Genomic DNA, 16,227 nt, shown 5'->3' on the forward strand with positions numbered 1-16,227 from the left:
TGGAGGCCCTGGCCCGTCCACTCTCTCTCCCAAATAAATAAAATGAAAATATTAAAATAACTATTAAAAACCTAAATAAGTACATGAATTTTTTAAAAAGGCGATTAGAGGACAGAGTGACATAACATAGAGGTGGCGGACAGCGGCCAAAGATGATTTCGGTAGCAGGGTCTTGGCTGTACATCAATTTCCCTCGTTAAAGGAGGCGAATGGCAGTGTTTACCTCAAACCTCTTCTACTACCATATGCGTTAATGTGGCACTGCCAGCGCAGAAGGGCAAGGTGTTTTCACGAGCCCAGACCGCCGTCTCTTCCCACACTGCTGACGCAGACGCTCACGCTCACGCTGGCTAAGCCTGAACCGCGCAGGAGCCACCGCTGAGCTCCTAGGGCTCTACCCCGGTACAGCCACGGGCGGGCGTGCGCAAGACGCCGGCCAACTGCCTTTTGACTCCGCCCCTCAACGCCGTCAGAACGCGGCCAATACACGAAGAGCAGGAAGAGGTGGGGTCCTCTGGGGAGCCGCCCCAAACAGCTACTCTTAACCAGTCGAGTCACAAGACTTAAGGGGGCGGGGCCAATCTGACGTCACCCAATCCCAGACTAGGGGGCAGTTACCTATTGCCCACTCCCGGAGTTTGACTCCGCCCTCCGCCTTGACGTTACTCGCTAACCTATGAACGACTGAGCCTGTGGGGGGAGGGGAAGGGGAGGAGGCGGAGAGTGGGAGGAGACGAAGAAAGGAAGGAGGCGTAGGCCGAGGAGGAAGAGGGAGGTGGGGCAGGGAAGTTCTGGCAGACCAGAGGCCCAAGACCCCAAAGAAGACTACTGGAGGGAGCGGTAGAGTTCACTTCGCTGTCCAGCTTCTGTTGCGGATCGCCCAAGGCACCAGTCAGAGGAGGAGGAAGAGACTTTTATGTCGGCGGACAGAGAAGCTCTACCCGTCACCGTTGCCTCATATCCGGGACTTCGGAGGGCTGGCCTTGCGGCCCCGCCCCCTCGAGCCTTTCATGGCTACGGGAGGCGGAGGCTGGAAGAGCTGGGTCTGGAGGAGGCCCCTTTAAATCTCCTTAAAGGGGTGGCCGTTGAACTCTGCCGACTCCAACGCTAACCTTAAAGGAAAAGCCATCGACCCCGAAGCTGACAAATTGAGAACAGTGCGACTGGTAGAATTGGGGCGAAGTGGGATTTCCCACCTCCCACCCCACGCAAGAAGTTCTTTAAATTCAGCTTAAAGGGGAAGTGTGTTTCTTGTCGAGGACTAGAAACTTTAACTCGGAGTCCTTAAAGGGCCGGCTTGCTGTTAGAAGGCCCCTGGGCTCCTTAAAGGGGTGGCCTCTTTCAGCCGGAGGACTTGAGACAGTTTTAAAGGGGAGGTCTGCGTTTCAGGTCGAGCTTTCGGCCCCTTTTAAAGGGGTGGCCCTTCCTCTTCCTCGGGGAGACTTGCCTCGACCCTTGGCAGGGGGCCGCTACCGCACTAGGCCGGCTAGACAGTTGGGTCGTCTTAAAGGGGCCGGGGGCTGGACAATTTGAGGCCTCGCCTTAAAGGGACGGCCACCCCGTTTTCGTCGTCGCGGCCCCGCCGGCCCCACAGGGGGGGCCTTCGGGCTTGTCGCCCCGGGGGCGGCGCCGGGCTCTCCGGGCCTTGGCCTTGGGGCAATCTCGGGGCCAGCCGTTCCAGCTTTAAAGAGAAGGCCGGAGCCCTATCTTCCCTGCGCTAGCCGCCAACGCCGGGCCTGCGGACAGGCCGCTTTGGGCCCCGCCGCCTCCGGATGCGGCGCTGAGGGCCGTCGTCATGGAGACGGCCGCGGCCCCTGGCCCGGGCTGGGCAGCTGAAGGGGAGCGGCGGCGGAGACGCTGCTCGCGCCGAGACCGAGACCGGGAGCAGCGGCGTCGCCGTGGTCCAGGCGGCGACGCGCCCCGGGCCTTGTTGGCCGCCCCGCGGGGCTCTTCATCCTCTTCGTCGCCACCGCCGCCGCCGGCCCGGCCCTGGTCATCAGCTTCGTCTGGAGAGCGGCCTGGGGGCCTGAGACGGCGACGGCCTCGTCCTAGGCCTCGGCCCCCACGACCTCGAGCTCGGAAGCGGCCTGCTGGTTCGGGCAGCCGCGGGGAGGAAGAGGAAGAGGAGGAAGAGGGGGGCGCCGACGATGGGGAAGCCGAGGAGGAGCCCGAGGAAGAAGAAGAGGAGGAGGAGGACTTGATCGATGGCTTTGCCATCGCTAGCTTCGCCAGCCTCGAGGCCTTGCAGGTGGGGCCTGACGAGACTTAGGGGCCTTGGTTGGGGGGGGGGCGAGTTCGGAGCGACAGGGAAGGATCCTTAAAGTGGGTGGGATAGAAGGGGCAGTGGTGGCACCTCAAACCAGAGCAACCGGCTCCTCTGGCAGGGCCTCTGCCGCACCCTAGGGTGGGAGGAGGTAGAACCAGTCTCGGGGGACCAACCAGGTTACCCTGCCTTAGAGGCACTTTGGTAGCCTGGTCACCCATAAAGAGTTGGGGAGTTTCTCTTTCCATCCACTTCAGTCCCTCCTCCTCCTCCACAGAAGGATGCATCTCTTCAACCCCCAGAGCGACTGGAACATCGGCTGAAGCATTCTGGGAAACGGAAGAGGGGGGGCTCCAGTGGGGCCACTGGTGAGCCAGGGGACAGCTCTGAACGTGAGCCTGGCCGTCCCCCTGTGGATCGCCCCCGCAAATGGCCCAATAAACGGAGAAGGAAAGAGGTGAGCTCATCCCAGATCTCTGGCCTTTAGAATTCTTTAGGCAGAAAATCCTTCATGTAGATCCATTTTCTGTCACCATTGCTATTGACTGCCCCCAACAACAATCCTAGTCTCTAAGAGCAAAGGGAAAGGCAGAGCATATTGGACACATCTCAGGCTTGACAAACACATGACTGTATGATCACATTCACCTGCTTTTTGTGGTGTGCTATGTCTACATGCTTTTTAATTCAGGAGACATATTCAAGGGACTTAATTGAATCATAAACTAGGTATGGTCCTTGTCCTGCCCTCTAGCTGGTGGCAGCCTAGTAAGAAACAGTCAGCAAGCAGACACCTAGGCCACAGTTTGAGCAGCTGTACAAGGCAGTGATCTAGGAGTGATCTGGAAGCAAAGCTGCAGAAACCCACATGAGGAAGCCACCCATTCTGCTTGGGGGATGGGTAGAAGGTTGTGGTTAGGGAAAGCCCCCTAGAATGTCTTAGGCCCCAAAGTATAGTCAGAAGTTTGCTAAGGGGAGAAATGAAGAGAAAAGTTTTTTTGTTTTGTTTTGGGCAAAAACACGTAGAAGTGAAAATCTGACATTGTGTATTTAGAAAATAGCCAAAGCCCTGGGAATGAAGATGGGCAGTAGCCAGAGAAATACCTAGCAAAAGCAGTTGAGAGTAGGTCAAAAAGGGCCTTGAATGCCTTGGAGGAGATAAGACTTTATACAGTTGCCTGGCCAGTTAGCCTCCCTTACCTCTGGACTCTGGTCTTTCTCAGGCCTTCTCCCGGCACTCTGTGGAAGCTGGATATATAGTAAGTGCTGCTGCTTGTACTGGCCCCTCCCCTCCCCTCTGGACTCCCCTCTTTCCCATCTTCTGACACCTCTCTTTCCTTCTTTTCAGTGTGATGCGGAAAGTGATCTGGATGAGAGGGTGAGTGGGGCAAAAACTTGTTGGGTAGACATTGTCAAGGTTTGTTTAATGCTCTGGAGCTTAAAGACCTTTTACATGTAGCAGACATCTCCCCTTGAGTGGGAACATTAGTTAAGTTAAAAGATGACGTTTGGGGAGTTAGGGAAGGGATAGGGAGGTTTAGTTGTGCTTTTTTGTTTTTCCTCCCTTTATGGTGGCCAGAAGTAGGGTCTTAGCATCTAGTTCCAGTGGGCAACCAAGAGCCTCGGCAGTGGCCTGTAAAATTGAATGTCTTGGTGTGGCATCCTTCTCAAAGCCTTTGAAGTACATCCAAAGTGACCATGAAATTAAGGTGGTCTTTCCTGCTGGTCATTAGCCTTTTTTTTTTTATTAAATATATATTTTTTAGTTTATTTGACAGAGGGAAAAGAGAGAGTGAGTGTCAGAGCATGAGTGCTCCAGTGCTTCCTACCACTGCAAATAAACTCCACATGCATGAACCACTTTGTGCATCTGGCTTTACATGGGTACTGGGGAATCAAAACCATGCCATCAGGCTTGTAAGCAAGCACTTTTAACCACTGAGCCATCCCCAACCCATTAGCCTTTTTTGGTTTTTCAAGGTAGGGTCTCCTTCTAACCCAGGCTGACCTGTAACTCACTATGTAGTCTCAGGGTGGCCTCGAACTCATGACGATCCTCCTAACTGCCTCCAGAGTTCCGGGATTAAAGGTGTGCACCCCCATGCCCAGCTCCATTTGCCATTTTCCATAATTAGGGTCTCATCTATGAGAATCTGAAGAGAGACTGTGGTCATACCAATACAGATACTAAGCCATGGTAGTCAGTATAAAAGTTCATATACAGGTAGTTTTCAGTGTACTACCAGGTAATGCTCTACCTACTTACTCCCAGAAGTAACTCATTTTGCACTTCCTGATACATGTCCTGTTTCCTCAAAAAGTTGACTGGACATGTATTATTGCGACCTGAGTTGACACTATGGAGTTATGATCCATCTAGCTAGTTCTTGCCACATGACAATGGGGGAGGCATTCTTAGAAGCTCCTTAAGTCTGTGTCTACCAAGAAATCACCAGCTTAAGGTTTTTCTGCTAATGTTTGTGAATCAAACAGATCTGTAGGTCAGGTGGGGGCTTGCAGGCCAGCAGTTAGTTTTAGCTGACAGCTTTGCTTTACTTCACTTCACCACCTCTTCTGCCACTGCAGTACTGTCTTGACTCAGTTCTCCTAGCTTAGCTGATTCATGGCACCATCCTTTCTCCAAGCTTGGGCTCCTACAGCTGTAGTCTGATGGATGTCACCTAAGATGATGAAAGAGACTTACCACCACCACCACCAGTAAAGCAGACTCTAGAGGCATTTAGCTTAAAGAACCTAACCTGCAAGCCAGGTGTGGTGGTGCACGCCTTTAATCCCAGCACTCGGGAGGCGGAGGTAGGAGGATTGCTGTGAGTTCAAGGCCACCCTGAGACTACATAGTGAATTCCCGATGAGCCTTTGCTAGAGTGAGACCTTACCTTGAAAAACCATACACACACACACCACCCTAACCTTTTCTCTACTTTTCTTCCTCAGGTCTCTGATGATGACCTGGACCCATCCTTTACTGTCTCAACCAGCAAAGGTTGATACCAAGGGCTGGGAATGGAGGCATGGGAGGAACATGGGTGAGCATGAGCCTTTGCTGAGCATGTCTGCCATCTTGCCCTCACAGCCTCTGGCCCCCACGGCGCCTTCAATGGGAACTGTGAAGCAAAACTGTCTGTGGTCCCTAAAGTGTCGGGCCTGGAGCGGAGCCAAGAGCAGCCCCCAGGGCCCGACCCGCTGCTAGTGCCTTTCCCCCCAAAGGAACCACCGCCTCCACCGGCCCCTCGGCCTCCTGCCTCACCCCCTGCACCCTTGCCGGCCACCCCCAGTCTGCCACCCCCACCCCAGCCCCAGCTGCAGCTTCGGGTCTCACCCTTCAGCCTCCGCACTTCTCCTTATGGCAGCAGCCTGGACCTCAGCACTGGCAGGTTAGTGGTCTGGTGATCTAATCCCATCTAGAATGGCCTGTGTTCTATGATTGGGATATGGAATGAGTGTGACTTGAAAAAGTTGGAGAGGCACTGGGTAAAATAAATATAGAGAGATTCCTGTAGGATTTTATTGGCTTTTTATACATTTACATACAGAGGAATCCAGCTTACTGTCATTTCCCAGTTGTATGCATTGGTGAGAACTTTTGTCTCCTGGAAAATGCTGAGATGATGGTTAACAGTGTGGCTTTGATGATAGAACTAGATTCAAATTCTTGCTCTGCCATTTAACTGGCTTTGTGACTTTTACTAATTTGACTCCTCTGACCCTCAGTTTCCTCTTTCCTGTGAAATTAAACAATAAAAAATAGTACCTTCATCCTAAAGCTGCTATGAAGATTAATTTTGAGTAAATGCAATGCTTCCCAAAGTGTTTACACTCATTAATATGACATGGGATGATGTCAAGTCTTTCCTGAGTAAACTCTAAATTAGTTGGGTGTTTAGCTTGCTTTTATGTGCTTTAGGAAAGTATGGTTAATACCTCCGTTTCTTGATGTTGAATGCTTAGGGTGAGGCCCGAAAAGAAAGAGGGTTAAGTTATAGAAAAAAAGGAACTGATAGAGTATAAATGGTTGCATGGCTCTGGTAACACTCGGGAGGGTGGCATGACATGTTGGAAACTTGCATTAGCTCATAAAGCAAATGCTAGCAGTTGTCTACAGTAAGTACTCATTAAAGGGTAAGAATTAATGATTCTGCTCTCACTATTGTTGTCACCATCATCATTGTTATTTGCTCAAGGTTTGCCAAGGGTTCATGACAAGATGGGCCTAGGATTCAGGTCTCATTAGTCCTCAGAAAGGGCAACATGGCCCATTTCCACTGTCTCAGGGTGGCAACTCAGGTGGCCTATTGTAATTAAGCATCAAAATGCATGATCTGTTTTGTGCTGTGGTTGAGTCAGTAAAAAGAAGTCATGGCCAGAGACAACAGAGACAGCTTTATGGAAACAGACCTGAAGAGGGAAAAGGGAGTTTATGGGTATGGAAAGTACCTCTGCCTGAGGCTGGGTTCCCTGGGAGGAACTTCTGGGTACTGCCATCTCCAGTGTTGGAGATCCAAGGTCACGGTATCACCCAAGCTTCTGACCCCCCTCCCGTCAGAGCTGGCACCTCCCACCCCCTCACTCATCTCCCCACTTCTCTCCCCAGCTCTTCACGGCCGCCCCCCAAGGCCCTGGCCCCTCCCGTGGCTCAGCCTCCCCCCTCATCATCCTCTTCGTCCTCCTCCTCCTCATCTGCCTCCTCCTCGTCCGCGCAGCTCACCCACCGGCCCCCAACGCCCTCACTGCCCCTGTCTCTGTCCACCCACGGCTTTCCTCCCCATGGGCTACGGGCCCCCCCACCACCCCACCACCCTTCCTTGGTCTCCCCTGGTCCCACCCTGCCCCCACCCCCACCTCTGCTGCAGGTGCCAGGGCACCCTGGGGCCTCAGCTGCTAACGCCCTTTCTGGTGAGTTTGGGGTCCTGGCCGGGGGTGGTGGGGTGGTGGGGGCCGTGGCCCCAAGCTTGGGCCCAGCTGGCTCTGGCAGGGCCCAAGGGCCTGAGGAGGGAGTGGCTCAAGGCCAGAGGGAAGGCCAGTCACCTGGGCCCAAGGAGGCTGACATGGTGGCACCAGATATTAAAGCCTTCTCCCCCTCCCTTCCCACAGAGCAGGACCTGATCGGCCAGGACCTGAACACTCGCTACCTGAATGCCCAGGGTGGCCCTGAGGTGGTGGGGGCAGGGGGATCAGCCCGACCTCTGGCCTTCCAGTTCCACCAGCACAACCACCAGCACCAGCACACCCACCAGCACACCCACCAGCACTTCACTCCCTATCCCCCAGGCCTGCTGCCACCCCACGGCCATATGGTGAGCTCCTCATTGGGCTGCTGATGAGGCTCAGGCCTGAGGGAGGGTGTCACCTGCAGGGAAGGAAGAGCCTGGGTTATGAGCTGGCAGCTCATTCTTCCTTTCTCTTCCCTAGTTTGAGAAGTACCCAGGAAAGATGGAAGGCCTTTTCCGACATAATGTGAGTGAAAGTGAGGGTGTGTGACATGTGGGTACTATGCAGTCATTAGTGGGTTGTCTCTTGAGCATGGGAGAGCTACCTGGGGGCACAGGAAAGACCTGGGCTGCACCTCCACCCCCTGCTTGGACTAGTCCCCTTCTCTCCACAGCCGTACATGGCCTTCCCTCCTGCAGTGCCAGGGCTCCCTCCAGGCCTCCCACCGGCTGTCTCCTTTGGCTCTCTGCAGGGGGCCTTTCAGCCCAAGGTGAGCTCCCAGTCTAGTCTACCACCTCCCATCCCTTATAGACCCCAGATAGCCTGGATCCACATATTGGCTTCTCATTCCCCAAAACGATGGCTAGCCTCATACCCCTTCTGGACCCACGTGTTACAAAACCATGCTCCCATCCCTGTCCCATTCCCTTTAATTCTAGACTCCTTTCATACTTAGCACCAGCTCTCCTATCTGAACCCTCCATTCTTCTTCCCAGAGCACGAACCCTGAGCTACCACCACGACTGGGGCCAGTGCTGAGTGGGCTCCCCCAGAAAGGGACACAGGTGAGCAGGCCAAGTTAGGTCTTTGGGGAGCTAGGTGTGTTGAAGGGAGAGCACGATTGAAGGAAAATGAACTCTTGGCTACTCCCTTTAATGTTACCAAGGGTGTCCCTGAGTGTCTGAGGGCAATTTGTATAAATCCTGTATAACAGGATTTCCCAGATATCAGGAATAGGTTGAGAATATTGTCCCCCAAGAAGTAGGTAGTTTATTAGGACAGTTGTTTTGCTTTTAGAGGTACTGGGGAGTCAATACCTAGGGCTCATACATGCTAAGAATGCATTTCACCACTGAGCTGCATGCTAAGGACAGTGGGGAGGGGGAATTTGTTTGTTTTTAGTTTTTCAAGGTAGGGTCTTGCTCTAGCCTAGGCTGACCTGGAACTCTGGCTGGACTCAAACTCACAATGAGCCTCCTACCTTGGAGTCCCAAGTTGCTGGGATTAAAGGCATTCACCACCATACTCCAGCATTGTTTTTTGTTTTTGAGTTTGAGTCAGAGTCTCACTCTGTGGCCCAGGCTGACCTCAAACATGATCATTGAGCCTTCTACCTCAGCCTCCCAAGTGCTGGGATTATAGACATAAGCAACCATGTCTAGCTCAAGGCCAATGGTTTTTGTAGAGGTTTTCATATTTAACACGCTCCCCCCCAAATGACATCATACCAGAAAACCCTGTTCATAAAACAACTGAAAGATAAGCTTCCCCTTTGTGAAATGGCTGGGGTTCCAGAGTCTTCCCTCCTGCTCCAAACATGGCACAGCCTTAGATTGCAGGGCTCTGAAATGGTTGTGAAAAGTACAGGGTACATTCCCTAAAGGGTAGACTAGACTAGACCAGAGTTTTCCATCTCCCTTAAGATGATGATAATGATGATGATGATGATTTTGGTTTTTCGAGGCAGGGTCTTAACTCTAGCTCAGGCTGACCTGAAATTCACTGTGTAGTTTCAGGGTGGCCTTGAACTCATGGCGATCCTCCTACCTCTGTATCCTGAGTGCTGGGATTAAAGGTGTGCGCCACCATGCCCAACCTCTAAAGAAATTTTAAAAATACATATTTATTTATTTATTTGCAATCAGAGAAGGAAGAGAATGAATGGGGCCTTTAGCCACTGCAAATAAGCTCCAGATGTATGTGCCACTTTGTGCATCTGGTTTTAAGTACTAGGGAATCACACCTGGGTTGTTTAGACTTTTCAGGCAAACACCTTAATTGCTGGGCCATCTCACCAGCCCTAAAAAAAAAAAAAAAAAAAAAACCCCCGCTTAAATATACCTCCTTTGTAAGTAGCTGATAAGAGGGCTCCTCTGGTTGAGGAGACTATCCTACTTAACTCTCCCAGCAGGTATCTCCCTGAGACCTGGTTCAGAAACCTGGTGCCAGGAGGAAAGAGGACTAGAGTAGGAGGAAGGAAAAGAATTTTGTTTTTTTGTTTTTGTTTTTCAAGGTAGGGTTTCATTCTAGCTCAGACTGACCTGGAATTCACTATGTATTCAGGGTGGCCTCAAACTCATGGCAGTTCTCCTACCTCTGCCTTCCGAGTGCTGGGATTAAAGGCCTGTACCACCATGCCTGGCTTGGAAAAAGAATTTTGTTTGTTTGTTTTTTGAGGTAGGGTCTCACTCTGGTCCAGGCTGACTTGGAATTAACTATGTAGTCTCAGGGTGGCTTCGAACTCACGGCAACCCTCCTACCTCTGCCTCCTGAGTGCTGGGATTAAAGGCGTGTGCCACCATGCCCAGCTGGGAAAAGAATTTTGACACTAGTAGGATGGGTTGGAAAGAGCCATAGTCTTCAGGAAATGGGGGAGTAGATGCTGTGGGGATGAGACAGCCAGGTTAGTGAACAGACCTGAATCATTTCCAATGTCTCCTTTGCCATCTCCAGATCCCTGACCATTTCCGACCACCTTTGAGGGTAAGTTTGGTGAGGAACTTAAGCTGCATGAGGCTGGGAGCTGGTGTCAGGGTGTCTGCTTGGGAAAGATCAAGTAGCCCAAGATAGGGAGTTGGCAAAATGTAAAGCAGTAGAAAGTAGTTTTTTCAAGTCACAGACCTGGGCTCAGATATAACTGGCTGAGGGACCTTGGGGAAGACAGTTTATCTGTTTGTGCCTCAGTTTCCTAGGCTTTCCAATGAACCTAATTATCTCTCAGTTCTAGGGATGATGATTAGGGCTGTTGTGTGGCAGCTGGGCTTAGGGCAAGGCCTGAAGTGGGTGATAAATGAATGTTCTTTCCTTCCCTTTGGTCATCCTGGGGCGGCAGAAACCAGGAAAGTGGTGTGCCATGCACGTGCGTGTGGCTTACATGATCCTGAGACACCAGGAAAAAATGAAGGTACGAGGCACTGGGGAGAGTGGATTTGAGAGTCAGGGGTGGTCTGAGCTTTGGGCAGCGGCCTTTCAACACTGCTCAGCCAAATCTTGGCCAGAAACAATTTTCTTCTATCCCTCGTCACTAGTGAGTAGTTCCACAGCACCTGATAATTACTGGAATGAGTAAAGAAGGCTTTGAAAAAGAGGGGAGAGCACTCAAGTCCCCTCCTGGTGTCAGCCAGCCCGTTCTTGGAGGGGAACTAAGGGTGAGAGAACAAGAACAGGGGCCTAGCTGGGCGTGGTGGTGCATGCCTTTAATCCCAGCACTCAGGAGGCAGAGGTAGGATCACCAAGAGTTCAAGGCCACCCTGAGACTACATAGTGAATTCCAGGTCAACCTGGGCTAGAATGAAACCCTACCTCAAAAAACCAAAATAAATAAAATAGATAGATAGATAAATAAGAACAGGGACCTAAGAAAGAGGCACAGGAAAAAAGCCAGTCCAGACTTGGCCTGGAGTCACTCATTGCCCCACTTCCTGTGTTCTGTGCAGGGTGACTCCCATAAGCTTGACTTTCGGAATGACCTCCTGCCCTGCCTTCCGGGGCCCTATGGGACCCTGCCCCCTGGGCAGGAGTTTTCCCACCCGGCCTCCCTCTTCACTGCAACTGGTGAGTGGCCAGCCCTTTAGTGGACTATAACACAGTGTCCACCTTTTACCCACTCAGTCTCATTAGTATTTCCCATCTCTCTGTCCCAGGTGCCGTCCATGCTGCAGCCAATCCTTTTACGACAGCTCCTGGTGCCCACGGACCCTTCCTGAGCCCCAGCACTCACATTGGTAAGAGCCAGGCATCCCAGACCCTGTCCCTAACATAGAACTGGGGATGGAAAAAAAACAGACCTCAAACAGCTAGACTTGGTTAGATAGGTTTTATTTGCTTAAGGATCTTAGGAAAGTTACTCTACCTACTTTGAGACATGATTTCTTCTGTAAAATGAGTGTGGAAGGTAAGGTCAAGGATAATAACTGCTCTTGCCAGTACAGACTTTGCTGTGAAATAACCAGTGATAGAGAGCAGTGTGCCACCTGGTAGAAGAAAGTAGGGTAAAGAAAGGACAGCGTAGGGGCTGGAGAGATGGCTTAGCAGTTAAGCGCTTGCCTGTGAAACCTAAGGACCCAGGTTCGAGGCTCGGTTCCCCAGGTCCCACATTAGCCAGATGCACAAGGGGGCGCACGCATCTGGAGTTCGTTTGCAGCAGCTGGAAGCCCTGGCGCGCCCATTCTCTCTCTCTCCCTCTATCTGTCTTTCTCTCTGTGTCTGTCGCTCTCAAATAAATAAATAAATAAATTTAAAAAAAAAATGTTTAAAAAAAAAAAAAGAAAGGACAGCGTGGTCCCTAACTTTATGGAGCTTTCAGGCTTCTTTGGGGAGATTGAGCCTGACTTTGGGTGGACAGTAGTTAAACCTAAGTGAAGACATTCCTAGCTAGGGAGACAATGAGGTTCCCATGGTGGGTAGGCTAGTTATTTTGACATCTGTGTGATGTAAAATTTGGATCAGGTTGGGAAGGTATGATAGGTGGGGGCAAGCCAGCAAAAATCCAGGCTAGTAACTTGCTGTAGAGTTGGTTGTTATTAAGATAGCCCAGGTAAGACATACCCTCTGATACCAAAGAAGTCTCAGGTTGATGTTACCACTTAAAACTACATGACCTTTGGCAAGTCATTTCCATTTGTGAGCCTCTTTATTATTATCGTTATTATTTATTGGTTTATTTTGTTTTTTTGAGGTAAGGTCTCACTTTGGCCCAGGCTGACCTGGAATAAACTATGTAGTCTCAGGATGGCCTTGAGCTCACGGCAATCTTCCTGCCTCTGCCTCCTGAGTACTAGGATTAAAGGCATGTACCACCACACCTGGCTCTCTTCACTATTTCCTTTTTTTTTTTTTTAATTTTGTTTTTGAATATTATTTATTTATTTGACAGGAAAAGAGAGAGTGAGGGAGGGAGGAAGGGAGGGAGAGAAAGAGAGAGAATGGGTGTGCCAGGGCCTCCAGCCACTGCAAACAAACTCCAGACGCATGTGCAACCTTATTCATCTATCTAACATGGGTCCTGGAGAATCAGACCTGAGTCCTTTGGCTTTGCAGGCAAGTGCCTTAACAGCTAAGCCATCCCTCCAGCCCTTGTTTTGTTTTTGGAGGTAGGGTTTTACTTTAGTCCAGGCCAGACCTGGAGTTCACTATGTAGTCCCATGCTGGCCTCAAACTCATGGTGATCCTCTTACCTCTGCCTCCCCAATGCTGGGATTAAAGGCATGTACCACCTTGCCTGGCCTTGTCACTATTTTCTTTAACCTTTTTTTGTTTTTGTTTTTTTAATTTTTTGTTTTCTTGAGGTAGGGTTTCACTCTAGCTCAAGCTGACCTGGTATTCACTCTGTAGTCTCAGGGTGGCCTCGAACTCACGCGATCCTCCTACCTCTGCCTCCCGAGGCTGTAATTAAAGGTGTGTGCCACCATGTCCAGCTCTTGCTTTTTCTTTTTAAAAAAAAAAATATTTATTTTTGTTTATTAGAGATAGAAAGAATGGACATGCTAGGGCCTCTAGGCACTGCAAATGAACTCCAGACACATGCGTCACCATGTGCATCTGGCTTATGTGGGCACTGCTCAGTCCTTAAGCTTCGTAGGCATGTGCCTTAACTGCTAAGCCATCTCTTCAGCCCCTTCACGATTTTCAATGGGAATGATTCTTTCTGTTCATGGGGCTTGTTAGGAGACTAAACAACATTCCAGGTGTAGTGCCTGGCTTGGCCCAAGAAAACGCTTAGCCTATGGTTGTTAAAACCAAGCTAGTAGCCAAGCATGGTGGCTCACACCTTTAATCCCAGCACTCAGGAGGCTGAGGTAGGATCATCGCTGTGAGTTGAAAGCGGTTCCAAGACTCATAGTAAATTCCAGGTCAGCCTGTGCTAGAGTGGGAACCTACCTCCAAAAAAAAAAAAAAAAGCCACTAAGGCATACAAATCTGTTTAACTTGCTACAGACCTGCCTCTCCCCCACCATTTCTTCCAACCTGTTCAGAGCAGAGTGGGTTGCCCCTTGCTCTGATCACCCTCTACCTTTTCTTCCACAGATCCCTTTGGACGTCCCACAAGCTTTGCTTCCTTGGCTGCCCTCTCCAATGGGGCTTTTGGAGGCCTGGGCAGCCCCACATTCAGTGAGTGCTGGGGTGTGGGAGCTGTAGCATTGGGCCTTTGTGTTTACACTGGGATTGGGTAGATATCTGTGTGGGGTGTTTCCCCAATCCTGGTTCCTGTCACTTTCTATTTTACCCTCTACCCAGACTCCGGCGCCGTCTTTGCCCAGAAGGAAAGCCCAGGAGCCCCACCAGCCTTTGCCACCCCTCCAGACCCATGGGGCCGCCTGCACCGCAGTCCTCTGGCCTTTCCTACATGGGTCCGGCCCCCTGAGGCTGCCCGAACGCCAGGTTCAGACAAGGAGCGGCCTGTGGAGCGGAGGGAGCCCTCTGTTACCAAGGAGGAGAAGGACAGGTGTGCCTGCTGCCTGACTTCAGCCCTGCCTGTCCAGCCCTGTCAGCCAGAGGAATACCTTCACTCTGCCCTATTGTGCCTTCCCCCAGGGACCTCCCCTTCTCACGGCCCCAGCTTCGAGTTTCTCCTGCTACTCCGAAGGCCCGCCCTGGCGAGGAGGGAGCCCGGCCAGCTAAGGAGTCTGTACGAGTGAAGGAAGAACGGAAGGAGGAGGCTGCTGCCGCCGCTGCCGCTGCTGCTGCCGCCGCTGCCGCTGCTGCCACAGCTGCTGCCGCTGCTGCCACTGGGCCCCAAGGCCTTCATTTGCTGTTGGAGAGGCCTCGGCCGCCCCCCTTCCTGGGCCCTAGTCTGCCAGAGCGCTGTACAGGCTTCCCAGAGCCAACCTGGTTGGCAGGGCCCCCACGCCTGGCCAGACCACCCCGCTTCTATGAGGCAGGTGAGGAGCTGACTGGACCAGGGGCTGTGGCTGCTGCACGCCTCTACAGTCTAGACCCTGCTCATTCTCTGCTATATGGCCGTTTGGCTCCACCACCACCACCTACTGCAGCTCCAGGAACCCCTCATCTTCTCAGCAAGACTCCACCAGGAGCCCTTTTGGGGGCACCACCTCCACTTGTGCCCGCCCCCAGGCCCAGTTCCCCACCCAGGGCCCCTGGCCCTACCCGGGCTGACAGGTGAGGAGAGGGGAGGGGCAGGAGCAAAGCTCCACCCCCCCTTCCTAGTGACAAGATCCTTAGGGCTGAGGTGTTTAAGCCAGGACCTGAGGGCAAAGGTCATGACCTCATGGCCATCTCTGAGGTCTCAAGGACTTAGGAGCAGAAGCCCCACTCCCCACAAGGTCCAGTTTCATGTGGACTATAGGGTCACTGGGAGGGCAGATGTCAAGAGCCTCTACAGAGGAGCAAGTGTGTGTGGGCATATATATGAGGGGATCATTTCAGAGGTTGTAGCTCATGACCTGAAATGTACCTTTGCCCCTCTAAGGGTCTCTAGGCCCTTGGCCTGCCTCTCCAAGGGCTCATTAAGCCAGAGGCCAAAGTGCCCCTCTCCCTTACACCTGCCATCCAAGTCCTCATGCTCTCCTAAGGCTGAGGAAGGAGGGGCTAAAGGAAAGGGGGTTCCATGTACATATTTATCACCCCTTTCACATCCCCCAGACCTTTTGTACATTTTTACAGGGGTGCCCCTCCCAACAATCCCCTTCCTGGTTAATTAAATCCTCAGACTGGTGCTGTGTTCCTAGCCTTTCTGTAGGGGGAGAGTGTCCTGGGAAGAGCTGGGAAGAGTGAGGTAGAAACCTGAGGCTTGTCCCTGAGAATGTGAGATAAAGCAGGAGGTAGGCCAACAAGGAAAAGGACCTAGAGTCCTAGGCTGGAGGGAACAGCAACTACTTAAATGTTTAGCTGTCAGCCCAGGTTCCCCTGACTTGTTCCTCTAACTGTGTGCCCCTACAGCTCTAAAAGGCTCAACCTCCAAGCCTCAGACTCCACCTCTTAATGGCTCAGATCCCCCTCCCATTTCCAAGTGCCGCAGGACTCCTGAGCCCTGCTCCACAGAACCCTGCCCCAGGCTAAGGGGTGTGGGGTGAGTAGAGAAGGTCACCATGTACCACACACCAAAGAAGGGGTTAGCCCAGGGGTGGGATACACAGGCAGCTTCTCTAGCAGCCTCCTGGCAGCACCCCCAGCCTTCCCCAAAGCAGTAGACACCTCCAGGCTGGGGTCCAACCTAGAAAGCAGGGCTCAGTTTAACAAAATCATAATGTTGATGTTTTCCCCGGTGGGGCTTATTCTGTAACATGACTTGCGGATATTTATATAAAATGAGTGTTACGATGAGACCCCTGGCTCCTCTTTTAGTGTGTATGGCTTGTCTGGCATGGGTTGGATTGGGTCACAGGAGAAGGGGAGGACTGAGGACAGTACTGACCTTGTTCTGACCAAGGATTTTCCCTCCCTCCCACCTTGGAGAGTTCTGCTTAATGGGTGGGTGAATTAGTGTTGGGTACTGAAGTTTTTCACATCCCTTTTGTCTTTTCTACAACCCAGGAATGCGTGTGAACTACATGGGG

The 16,227-nt window shown here is 51.8% G+C and overlaps 1 protein-coding gene across 1 annotated transcript; it reads left to right on the forward strand.

The window, feature by feature from the left end:
* The first annotated feature begins 1,795 nt into the window (after positions 1–1,795).
* On the forward strand, positions 1,796–15,996 carry Fbrs (fibrosin). Its single transcript, XM_004671067.3, has 18 exons — positions 1,796–2,248; positions 2,541–2,720; positions 3,487–3,522; positions 3,612–3,641; positions 5,219–5,267; positions 5,358–5,658; positions 6,876–7,177; positions 7,376–7,578; positions 7,694–7,738; positions 7,887–7,982; positions 8,209–8,277; positions 10,166–10,195; positions 10,545–10,616; positions 11,149–11,266; positions 11,356–11,436; positions 13,739–13,822; positions 13,949–14,156; positions 14,246–15,996. Exons 1-18 carry the CDS (start codon positions 1,796–1,798, stop codon positions 14,832–14,834), a joined length of 2,946 nt encoding a protein of 981 aa, XP_004671124.2. The 3' UTR covers positions 14,835–15,996.
* The last annotated feature ends 231 nt before the right edge of the window (positions 15,997–16,227 follow it).

The sequence above is a fragment of the Jaculus jaculus genome, chromosome 12 (assembly GCF_020740685.1).
Source record: "Jaculus jaculus isolate mJacJac1 chromosome 12, mJacJac1.mat.Y.cur, whole genome shotgun sequence".
NCBI lineage: Eukaryota > Metazoa > Chordata > Mammalia > Rodentia > Dipodidae > Jaculus > Jaculus jaculus.